General features: G+C 34.6%; 1 protein-coding gene across 2 annotated transcripts; it reads left to right on the forward strand.

Moving 5' to 3' along the window:
• The first annotated feature begins 993 nt into the window (after window positions 1-993).
• On the forward strand, window positions 994-6,441 carry LOC110835434 (uncharacterized). Of its 2 annotated transcripts, none has more exons than XM_022075640.2 (2): window positions 994-1,264; window positions 3,038-6,441. In XM_022075640.2, the coding sequence occupies exon 2, from the start codon at window positions 3,760-3,762 to the stop codon at window positions 5,311-5,313; it is 1,554 nt and encodes a 517-aa protein (XP_021931332.1). In that variant the 5' UTR covers window positions 994-1,264; window positions 3,038-3,759; the 3' UTR covers window positions 5,314-6,441. The 2 variants fall into 2 exon arrangements, with proteins under 2 accessions (XP_021931332.1, XP_021931331.1); XM_022075639.2 differs by having other exon boundaries at window positions 994-1,226.
• Window positions 6,442-12,288: the final 5,847 nt, after the last annotated feature.

Raw genomic sequence — 12,288 nt, forward strand, 5'->3', positions numbered from 1 at the left:
TAATTGTAAATGTATAAAGTGATTGGTTTTCGCGAAGGATAGTTTATTGAATCACCATCACTGCCAGCTTAAAATTCTTCTAAATTAGCCCTACTGCTGCAAACAGATTCTGAGATTACTCCAGAATTTTAACAGAATCAGTCTTTAGTGAAGTATCTAACACTACTTTTGTATCAGTAATGTTCCAGTATGTGGTTTAATTTATGCTTGAGATATGTATTTTCCTGGGCAATCAAAACCGCTGATAATCTGCAAAATGAAACAAAAACACTCAGACGTAACAAATGCATAAGTTTAGTTACAGACGTGCACACCTTAAATTTTTATGGATTTTTCTAACAACAAACAGAATGTTGTATAAAATTTAATGCAGTATGTACCAGCTATTTTTAAAAATTTTCAATGCACAGTAATGACGTTCTACTCTCGTAAACGTCAGGCTAAAGCAACACTTGGTTTATGTTAATGTGCTAAATAATATCGTTGTATTAGGACCTTGTTTTAAAATGTTTATGTTTTGCAACTGATCTTTTAATTAATTTTTAATTTTCGTTTGATCCAGTTAGATCAATTCAATCTGCCGCCGGACAACCTCGACATAGATGTGTTGATAATATTTGCATGTAGGTTACAAAGAATGTGTGGGGATATTAACTGGATTTATGTGACTCAAGAAAAGGGAAAGTAATTGGCTTTTGTAAACATTCCGACTTTCATAAATAAGAGGAATTTCTTGATTTTCTGAGTGAGTAATCAGCTTCTCAAAAAGGGCTCTGTTGCATGTAATTGTGGACTAATACATCTACGGAAGGAGAATTCAAACCGATAAATTCGCTATATATTATAACATTTTATAAGCAATTTATAAATAGGAGAAACACTTTGTGTCAATGAAATGGTTAAATGTCACAACCCTAAAAGAGGCTGTAGCTTTATTAATCGTTGACTGCAGGTAGTGCCCCCCTCGGTGTAGTATTCATGTGTCTGAAATAACTATAAACTCTCTGACGCTCTGTGAGTCCATGGTTGCTAGACTTGTGAGAGTTAAAGTCGCATGCCTCAAGGTTTAAATGAAAAACATGTATGGTGTCTGTGTTCTGCCGACGAATTAGTTGCTGATGAATTCAGTAAAAGTTTCCTGGTAATTACATTATTATTACTCAAGAAAAGCGAGCAAAACGTTTCAAGTTGGAAATTTTCAAGGAGCCATCTACGAGTTTGCACAGGTTTGTCTGCTGATTCAATGCTGCTTGTAAAAGTTTTAGTGAGTATGAAGTTCATATTACTGACCACTTACCGTATGATGGCAAAAACTAGGTTATATCTACCCACAGAAACGTACCATTAAGGGCATGGCAGGATTTACAACTGTGGTGGCCCTTATCAGTAACAACAAATTTAGGTTATATTGCAGATATAACTAACTAACTGAATGGGTTAGGGAATCCGATGGTTCGTCACCGAATTAACCAAAGCCCTCCACCAGCCCCTGTCCTGGAACAGCAAAATCCAATCGCCTTGAACTCTTTATGTCCCAAAGATTCTGCTTAATATTATCGTCCTATGTAGGTAGGTCTAAGTCTCCCCAGCGGTCCCTTCCCCTCAGGGTCACAACCAATACCTGGTACACATCTCATGACCCATCAATGCGTGCCACATGACCCGCCCATCTCAGTCTTCTTCACATTATCACTCGGACAATACTGAGGGAGAATTACAAATTTTTAATTTCACCATTATGCAGTTTTCTCCATGCCCCATCATCTTTTCCTCTAGGCCCAAATATACTCCTCAACACCTGCAATCTGTGTTGATCCCTCAGAGTGAGAGACCATGTTTTGCACCCGTACAGAACAACAGGCAAAATTATTGTTTTGTGTACTTTAATCTTTAGGTTCTTAGAAATCAGAGGAGGAGACAAATATTTTGAACTGAAAAGTAGCAAGCATTTCCAGAATTTAGTCTCCTCCCAATTTCCTTGTGAATATCATTTTGATTTGTTATTGTGATTGTGCATACACTTTTAAAAATAAACTATTTTGTGTCATATGCTTCTGTTGTTCCTAAAGATTTTTTAAATGCAATTACTTATAAAAATACAATATTTAAATATAAAAATTATGTGATCAGTTTCTGGCTATGATTACCTGGATGCTTTTCCCCATCAGGAAAAAAGAGAAAGACTTGGATATTATGGAGGCCCTGAGATCACTGCCCCAGTTGTTCCCCCTTAAAATCTGGCCCTGATTCAGGAGGTGTGTGGTCCAGTTTGCTAATGACAAACAGCGAAGTAGGTCTGCTAGCAAGCATGAAAAATCAGTTCTTAGTAACTGCTTATGAAAATTAAGTACAAACCATTCAGTTATGTTCAAAAGTTTAAAGAGCTGTAACAATAGCATGAGTCGCTGTACTTGAAAGGTCATTGTTGTCCATCAGATCTTATTATTTAGATAAAGTTCATGTTTCAGAGGGGACCACCATACTTGAAAGTTATTCTTGTGATTAAAACTTACATTTTGAGGAAGAATTTTAGCCACCAGACAAGTATGCTAAGTGATGACTTAATATGGTATTCTATAACTTGCCTGGATCCAGAGGTGGGATCTCATAATTTGTTAATTCCTAATACCAAGTGAAAGAAAAAGAATTTTTATCCATTTACTCCTTCTATAATGGGGTATGGCTATTTCTGAAATCTATTTATGTGATTTTTACTTAGATAACGATTTATTGAAGACAGAAATCTAATGTCGCAGATTCAAACCTGATCACACTTTTGATATCACTTCATTTTTATAAATCATTTCGTTATCTAATGAGATATACATTTTATATTAGGCCCTAATACTAAAGCTGTGAGATCCCAAACTGATTGTTTGTGACTGTGTTGCACGAGAACAATTATTAGAGCGGAGTGAATGGGATTAAATTCAGAGGAAATCAATTTTTTAAATTTTTTTTCGTGGGAAAGGGTTCTGCAGGAATTCTTGTTAGAGATTTTATGTATGTGAACCAAAATTGTCACACTTTATTTCAGGAAGTGTTTGCTTGTGAGGAGTGCTCTCACGTTATAGAAATGGCCATGAAACTGCAGACTGTGCCATGACGAGGGCTGCGAAGCCACAAAGTTGATATCCACATACCGAAACTTGACGCTGCACGAAATGTCACTTACAACAGAAGTGAGATGGAAGAAATTCAGAAGTGTAAGATCTTTTATAATATGAGAATAAGCACAGTAAGTAAGTGAAAGTGAAAGTGTTTATATCTGAAGTGTGGCCGGATTAAGATATGCGTAACTTAAAATATGTGAAAGTTAAATATACAGAGTTTGCTGCACAGAAATTAACATTAAATAAATTTGTTTTATATTAAATATTTGATAAGCTTTAGTAAGATTTGTGAATGTCAACTATAATATCAACAGTTGAAGTAAAGTTGTATAAAAATTAGTGAAGAAACTGTCAAATGATGGAACTGAGCTGAACCGACAGCGCTTAATACTGTAAAATATTTAGCTGTGATTCTGGCCTAGGGTGACCAAACTCGTCACTGTTAATTCAGGTACATTTTCTTGTCTACTTTTACTCTTCAGGATATATTTTTTGTGAATGTTTACCACAAACGTGTCACATCATGCCATCTGGCAGAGACGTTAACACTGGACTCTCTCAAACCCATACTCAATTTTTAGTCAGAAGTAAGTAACTTGTAGACGAATTTTTGGAACTCGTGATAAATATATTCATAATAGTAAAAATGCCACCTAAGAAACCACCACCTTCGTTAATCAAAATATGTCTACGAGCTTTTGCAGACTGGTTCTTAAAAGTATGGGAGACCGGTAGTCAGCAAGAAATAGAAAATTTTGGACTGGAAGTGCACAGATTCCTGTCATCGCATATTCCTTCTGTGGTTGCCGACAGCTTAATTTCACAACTGCTCGAGATGTACGTTCAGAGATATGAATGTAATCCCGATATGCATATGAGCATCTTCCTTCACTGTATAATGCTGCCACAGTTAAATGTTATAGATTTCTCAGAAGTAATAAACCTTGGCATTAATACCATAGGATTCTTTGAGTATGTTATTGCTTCAGAATTACACTCGCATGGAAGGTTGGTGAAGATTTCTTTGCAAATGCATGGAAGAGACAGTGACCTTCAATTATGTACTGATCACACTTTGGAGCTAATTGGAAAGAACTGCCCACAACTAAAGTCATTAAATGTTTCTTATAGTGGCCATGTTCGTAATGAAGGCCTGCAGTATCTTGTTCCATGTTCAGAAAGTCCAGGGTGCCCTCTGTTAGAAGAAATATTTGTTTATAAATGTGCTGTTTCTGAGATTGGGGTGACTAATATTCTGAGGTCATTGCCCAACATTCGTTTAATTGGATACGAGAAAATGGTTTTATGTCTTCTGCAGTTGTATGAACAGATGACCAGAGACGGCAGTCCTTTGAAAGAGCGCCTTAAACTTACACATGTTGAAAATACGAGTATAAACCTTGATCGAAGTTACATGCGTTTTGACAAAAGAGTGGTCGATGTCGTATGTACGCTTTGTCCACACTTGTATGATCTTAAAGTCCATGTAGCCGATGAGGATGTTCCGACACTTGAACAGTTCGAGTCTCTCACTTCACTGGAACTGACCTATAAAATTCAGAGACCGGCGTCTCCAGGGGAAGGTACAGAGTACTTCCTCCGTGTTCGAGGCGCACAGCTCAGCAGCCTAGCAATTACTTGTCTCGTCCTACACGAGAAGCAAATTATAATGCTTGGGGAAAATTGCTCTAACTTAAAACATCTGTATCTGAAATGCGAGTGGCTAGAACTGCGTCATTTGGAACTGGAACATGACGACGCGCTCAGCAAATGCAAATTCTTTAAACTTGAATCGCTGTGTTTTTTTACTGGGAAAGAACCACGGCATGTGTCTGAATTTCCTGTGAGAGTTGTACAGTGCATATTACGTAATACAGACAGGCTTGAAGAGCTAAAGATTTTTGTAAATACTCCTTCAATAACAGATGTTTGGATGAATGAGTTGTTATCATCTGTCAACACAGCAGTGCTAAAAGAATTGATGATCGCTTTGCCTGGCAGATACAGGAAATCGACAGTCATTGATCTGTCGATGTCATCTGTTAACGAGATAATCAGCCGAGCCCCTCATTTGCAGAAGTTAGGGAATCTTATATTTTGGAATGTGAGGTCAAAAAAGGTATGGAAGTTGAAGCGTAAGATGGAGAAATTGAATTTTGATTTAAATATAATAATCGAATCCATGACAGAGAATTGGTAATGGAGTTTGAGTAGTGTATTTTGAATTTGCAGATGGAGAGCATTTATTGAGAATCAGAATGTGTATTCTGTACTAGAATTATGAACAAGAACATTGCCTGTAACATCAGAATTGCTTGTGTATTAATATTTACGTGATAAGAAATATTTTTCACAAAGATATATATAAATTTCTTCAATGTACTGCAATTTAATATTACCAGAAACATTGTTGTGTGTTATGAAACATACGCTTCTCGATCTGCCTTGTTGCTTGAAACATAGAGTTGCTATTTAATATGTTATTGTATTTCAAAACTTTATGCAAAGTGTTATCGTCATTGTATGGATGGTGATTTTTGTTGTTCCTAAGAAAATTATTTACTATGTTAAAATGTACAGTCAGTAGTTTTGTGTAATTGTAGATGTATAAAGCAGATGTGGACGTAATTCAAAATAAGCAAGTTGAAGTTTGAATTTCTAATGGTTTTGCTAGAATATAAATTAGTACTTCAGCTGGGATAGCTCAATTATAATGACTAGGCTACAGGTTGGATGACCAGTGTTTGGTATCCTGACTTCAGAATTATTCTCTTTTCCGCAATGTCGAAACTGACCCTGGGGCCCATCTAGCCTCATGTCCAATGGGCACCAAAGTTTCCACAGATGTAAAGCAGCCAGGGTATGAAGCAGACCATCCATTTTCTTCTGGTACCCCATGCATCTGCATGATGTGGTGTTCCGTCAAGCATCGGGTAAACTAAGCCGTTGGTTCTAAGATTAATAAGCTGCCTAACATAATAAAATATTTTAATTCTTCACAGGAACAGTAACATCGCACACAAAATCTCAGTTGTATTAGAAGTAGCGTTTGTGTCCACAGGTCTGGTCATATTAATGTCGATGGATTCGTGTTATTGTGTACTAGAATGTAGAATGTATTGTTGAGGAACTAACCATCTTGTAGTTATTACATTGCACAGTTAGAAACCATTTTTCCATATTTATGTAAGTGTTCACCTTGTTAAAAATGTTTGTAGACCTGAATGACATTTGTAATTAATATTTTTACTTTTTTCAATTGGTACTTGGTGTCACTGTAAAGCAAAATAGAGGTTATGTCTGACAAATACAAACTTTGTGAAAATTTTTTTAGTGTACATTCCCAGCACCACGTTCAGCTGACATCTTGTCTGTTTCAATTAATTAGAAATGAAATGGATGCTTGTGAAATAGACCTAAGGTAAGTCTTGTCATAAATTAAGAAGTGACTTTTATAAACCTGTAGAGGTAGGTGCAAGGAATATACAGGTTCATGAATTTGGAGTGCAAATAATGGACACGAGTGTGTGAAAAACTGTTTAAGCCTTTTAGATCGTTTGTCATATATAAGTCAGAAATCTTTATACTCTGAAATTAAATAGAGAATGTGAAACTGGCCTAGGTATTTGTCACATTTAATCCAACATTTACAAAATTATATTTGAGTAGTAACAGCATCTGGTGAAGTGTTATATAAAGGTAATTTGGACTTCAAAGGGTTATGGAATCCTGTTTACAAATGTTTCATGGTAACGGGTTGATTGGGAAGAAATATAAACATCACAGAATCGGCTACTGAAGAAATATACTCCAGGAAAATGTAAATGACTGAGAAGAAACGTGTTGAGGTTAGTGAATCACTTTGAAACAGCCACAAAAAATAAGGACCAAAACTAATTGTAAACTTTTCATGTTTTCAAAAAAGTGCAATCTTTTCTGGCACCAACATTTTCAAGTTTATCATCTGATTTCAGAAGGCTTGGGAATGAAACAGCACAATTTTAAGCAGCATTGAGAAAGCCTTAAATACGTTATGCTTTACCCTGCTGAAGAGTTAATAATGTTTAAAATAAACTCACAAAATTTAAAAGATTTCTTGCCTTAATATATCATATAATGTAGAGAATTTTAATGGTGTTTCTAGACCACAACTATTAATTTTGATTTAATTTTTAGTGCTTGTTGTGTGGGGGTTGGTAAGACTAATTTTTCAATAAAATATACGCGGAACATTTCCCACGGATAAATTTCAGTTTCTCGTATTTTCCATCACACCCAATTTCTTCAACAAAAGAGGCTAGGGCTCAGAAGAGCAATATTACATTTAACCTTGCATATATGTCTGGTCGCAAAACTTTTTTTGTGTGCTTTACAGACGCGATTTATCAGTCCATACCATCATCAGCGGCTTTTCTAAGGCCACTCGATCTGCACTAATGAGAAAAAACTGCCTAGAACGCTATTTGCGGAAAGTCGTATTTAAAGTAATCAAAATGTGTTAGGCTTACTGCAAATGGTTGGATAAATATAATTTATATTAGACCTGCTATAAATCTGAAGCTGCTGCCACCTGTGGGTAGCAGATGAAATTAATTTTTGACTTCTTTAAATTCTTATGTTAAAGTAGGCAATTTGTTATGCATATAACTACTCTGTGACTTCTAGATTTGTTTATAGTAGGGAAGTTTGGAATTGTACTTTTTTAAAACATCTGTGAAATTCCCTGACTCGTGTGTTGGACACACTTGGCACAGTAATTTAGAAGATGTCGGTTGTGAGCTTGTGACCGTGTTGCGTGTTGTTTGATTACAGTGGACTAAGTGTGACTGTGTTTATAACAATTGTAAAGATGTGATCTGTTCAAGACGTTTCTCGAGTGCAAAGTTAAACTTGCTGCACACACAACAGGTCAGTGTGACTTTCATCACTACTAAGAAAGGTATGGAGAGTATTACATTAAAAGCAACAGGTGTGTGTGTGTATTTGACCGCAGAATCTTGAATGTGTACTTAATTGTAAGCGATTGAAGTGATGACTCCTTTTTAACTAAATATTTTACTGCATTGATCAAAGTTTGTTTTGAGAAGCTATTGTTCGGTTCGTCAAGACAAATAAACTGAATCTGTCCCAATGCCAATTGTCCACCACAAATCCCACACGGACTGACCATAACAGATACGACTTGCTACAAACACCGTAATAGCACAGCCCAAAATTTCAACATCGCTGAAACCTGCGTCCTCCACTGAATAGGATAGGATCTTGAAGCTGGAATATTATCTGTCTTTCTTAAAGGAAAACCCCATCTCCATCTCGGTCTTCAAAGTGCACTATTTCAAAGATATTTCCTCACCAAAATTCTGCATTTATTTTTCCTCCACACCATACTAAGACCTTTCTAGTTTTCATTAGATTTCGTTAGGTGATCTGTATGTCAACATTTTCTGTTTACGTAAATAATATCCTAAATTACTTCATCGTTTTGAAGGTGAATTATTTCCCAGAACACTTCGGTTCAGATACTTATAATCTTAGTTCTTACCACAAACTACGAGGCCACAGGACTCGCATGTAGTTAAATACACACGAAGCACAGACCTTGTTAAACAAGATATATAGGCCAATTTCATGCTATATATGACGATTAACCTTGGAGAAGCCTACAGTGCAATTTACCTTGAACGTCAGAGATTGCTGTAAGCTTCCAACTATTTTATTTTTATTTTCTGATATTATTTAGGATACTTAATTTCTAAACGCGTCACGAAAACATCTTACAAGGAAGTTGCAAATATTTCGAATATAAATAATTTTGTATTGCTATAAATTAACAGCGTTTTATATCGGTTTATTGGTTGTGTGGTAGAGCATTTAAACATTTAAAATTAATAATAGTCTGCAATATATTTCCTGGACAATTAATTAAGGAAATTAGATAAGAATACATATATGTTTGTGCGTGTGTCTATGTTTGAGGAAGATTACTAAACGTTGATTTGAATATTCCATGTGGAATTCGTAATAATTCAGCGAGATTTGTGTGAGGTAACAGAATTTTTGGGAGTATTTAATATTTCTATTAAATATCATGTATGTACAAATCGTATGTAAGATGACGCTCAGTATGGGAAAGGGTGTATATTTAATACCCCAAAAATGATTTATGTTTTATGCCCAGTTTTCCGTAAAAACACAAAACAATAAAATTAGCATCATTGGAATATGTAACACATTTTTTATGATTACCGTATAAAAATATTTATTTATCTAGGTATTAAACATTCAGTGTTTGTTAACGCGTTTTGATTTAGAAGCGAGTATTTTCATTTGCCACTATGTAGAATGAACTTTAAACAATTTTTAATTAAAAATATAATGAAACTCGAATTTCTATTACATTTTAATAGATATAACATTACGAGACTATTTGTACGTGAGTGTGTTGCATTGTGTATTTGGAATATGGAAGACGTAATTTAACCTTTGTTGTCGTAAGATATATTTTTTTAAATATACACAAAATTATATCACAGGTATTCTGTTGCGATGTTTATGTCTCGATTAGGCATTTGGTACATGCAAGAATTTAAATATATTTATAATTTTTTTTATATTTAAATACGAAAACCAAAAGTAACTTTTCCTCAGTCACTACAACGTAGCCTACATTTCTAAAAATATTTTGTATATTTCTGTTCGCTTATTGTTTATATTTATTCATCATACTTTTAAGTTATGTCTCTCAAATAAGTATTTTATTATTAAAATTTTGTACGCATTTCTGTATTTGTTATCTAAGTTACGGAGTTTGTTTTATGCCTTGTAAAAGAGTTTCACTTTGTCGTATGAAAATTTTACAGGCAAAATTACTGGTTAACGTAATTATACCAACATTTACAGTGTTTGTCGTGTTGTTTAAATTTTATTAAAAGTTAATCGAATAACATTTCAAAATTATTAAAAACGTATCACAGTTAAAAACCTTTATCACAATAACAGTTCGATTAATGTTTATAATAATTATAGATGAATGACATTATATTCCGAAATAGGGACAAAGTTACTTTTAGAGTTCAAACCACGAAGTAATGTCTTATATTCCGGAAGCAAAACGTAATTGCCCGTTTACTATTAAATTATTTGTCTTTCAACAGAATTATACGGTCAACAATGCTAACGTGTCTTTATTTTGGTGTGAAATTGTTATTTTACGGGTGGAACAGTTTTTAGAGCTTATGTTCTTTCGCGTTGCGTTGCAGTTAAGTTTGACTAGAGTCGTAAACAATAGGCGACTGTGATTTCAACTGTAAAAATAATAGCCCTGAGGATGAGAGCAGAGATGGCTGTCGAAACGTTGGCGGAAGAAATGGTTCGTTCACTATTCAGCCACCTGACGCGGCTTGTCCGAGAGTCTATCATCAATAGACTACGTTCTTAGTCGCTAAACAGAGAAGAAAAAAGAGCTGTGTGTAAAGTATTTTGAGGAATATTTTAATAGCAAAAGGAATCTAGATAATTTAAGCAATTATAGTACTTGGAACGTTATATTAGAAGTGAAGTTAAATCGAATTTGTAATGACAGTTTAGAAGAGACAAAATGGTTTAAGTTCATTCCATTGAAATTAAATGAGTAGCTGTACCATTGATTGGGTTACTAATTAATCAAGGACACATTTGGTTTAGATAGTAATTAACCACGTGATTAAGGAAGTAATTAAGTATTTTATTTACGGATGTACTAAACGTGTTATATTAATGAAATGCGAATTGAAATAACGGACGTTTTGGTATTTAATCCATGATTATTTATAACACACGTTTATGATGCTGCATGTTTTTTTTCCAGACGTTGGCTGCTGTGTCTTTGTTCCGAAAGCGACATGAGTAGTTTAATGTATTATTTCACGGATAAATGTAATTTTTGAAATTCGGCATTAAAAATAAAATATAAGGTTTTTTATCTCATAACTATTTCTTTCTGAATAATCATACTTTTAAGTATTTGACGAAATATTATTCCAGACGTCAATGTAGGAAAAAAGTTATAATATTTTGGTGCCAAATTTGGCATAAGTGCCCAAGGCATGACGTAATTTCAAAAATATTTGATATTAGATTAATGATAAATGTGTAGGTTTTGAGGTTTTCACGGCGCTGGGACAGAAGCTCACTGTCTTCTGGGTTGTTGAGCCGTGTAGTCTGGTAGAAATTCACCAGTAATCTTGCTGCTTCCATCATCAGAGTGATCGCCCTGATGATGGAAGCAGAAATAACCTCTGAAACGTCTGTAAGTTTGTCTGATTTGGCCACAGTATATCTTCGGAAATCCGGTTTAGAACTTGTTTCATTTGCCTTAATTTCTTACAGAAACTTAAACTTTAAAGCAATTCACGTCTTCCCGAATCGTACATGATTTTCAATTAATAATTTTTATTGTTTTCTCAATAAGTTGCATTGAAAGACAAAGTACATGACCTAAATAATTTAATATGTTAAGATTTCGACTGAAATAGTGATCATGTATTTACGTTTAAAGTATAAGTTTTGTTTCTTCTTTAATATTATCGTTATATTTTCTTACAAATTTAATTCTGTCACGTTGAAGCTCAAAATTGAATAATTGCTACATATGAGTGAATTATTTATTTATTTATTTATTTAGTGTTCTGTCTGACGACAGGTCCATATGAACAGGATCCTTCCATCCTTTTCTCGGACTGGGACCTGTTCATATACGTTCTTGGCAGATGATCCAGAAGTGGTTTGCCATTGCCTCCTTCTGTGTGTGAATGGAGTAATTGTTGGGATGCCACGGAGAAACCGGGGAAGCCCCCGGAGGAAAACTCCGTGTTGCCTAGACCACCGTGGCTGTGTGAATAACAGTTCTAAAATATCTTGATGACTATGAATATTTTATTCAGTTTAAAGTAAATTAACACATTATTAAAATATAAATGGGGAAATGAAACATATAAAATTAGAAAAATTGTAAATCATATAAAGAAATAAATGTAACTCTCGAGAATTGTCATTTATGGGACACTCATTTGACTCCATTTTAATCTTTAAAGCGTGTACGTTCTGAAATTCGTGAACTCAGTTATAATAACTCTTGGGGACTGAGGGAACGAGACGCAAATGAAGAAAGAAGTCAGAGAGAGCAAACAATATCCTG

The sequence above is a fragment of the Zootermopsis nevadensis genome, unplaced genomic scaffold (genome assembly GCF_977971745.1).
Source record: "Zootermopsis nevadensis isolate Lab colony 2312 unplaced genomic scaffold, Znev_1.0 Znev_ptg000005l, whole genome shotgun sequence".
Lineage (NCBI taxonomy): Eukaryota > Metazoa > Arthropoda > Insecta > Blattodea > Termopsidae > Zootermopsis > Zootermopsis nevadensis.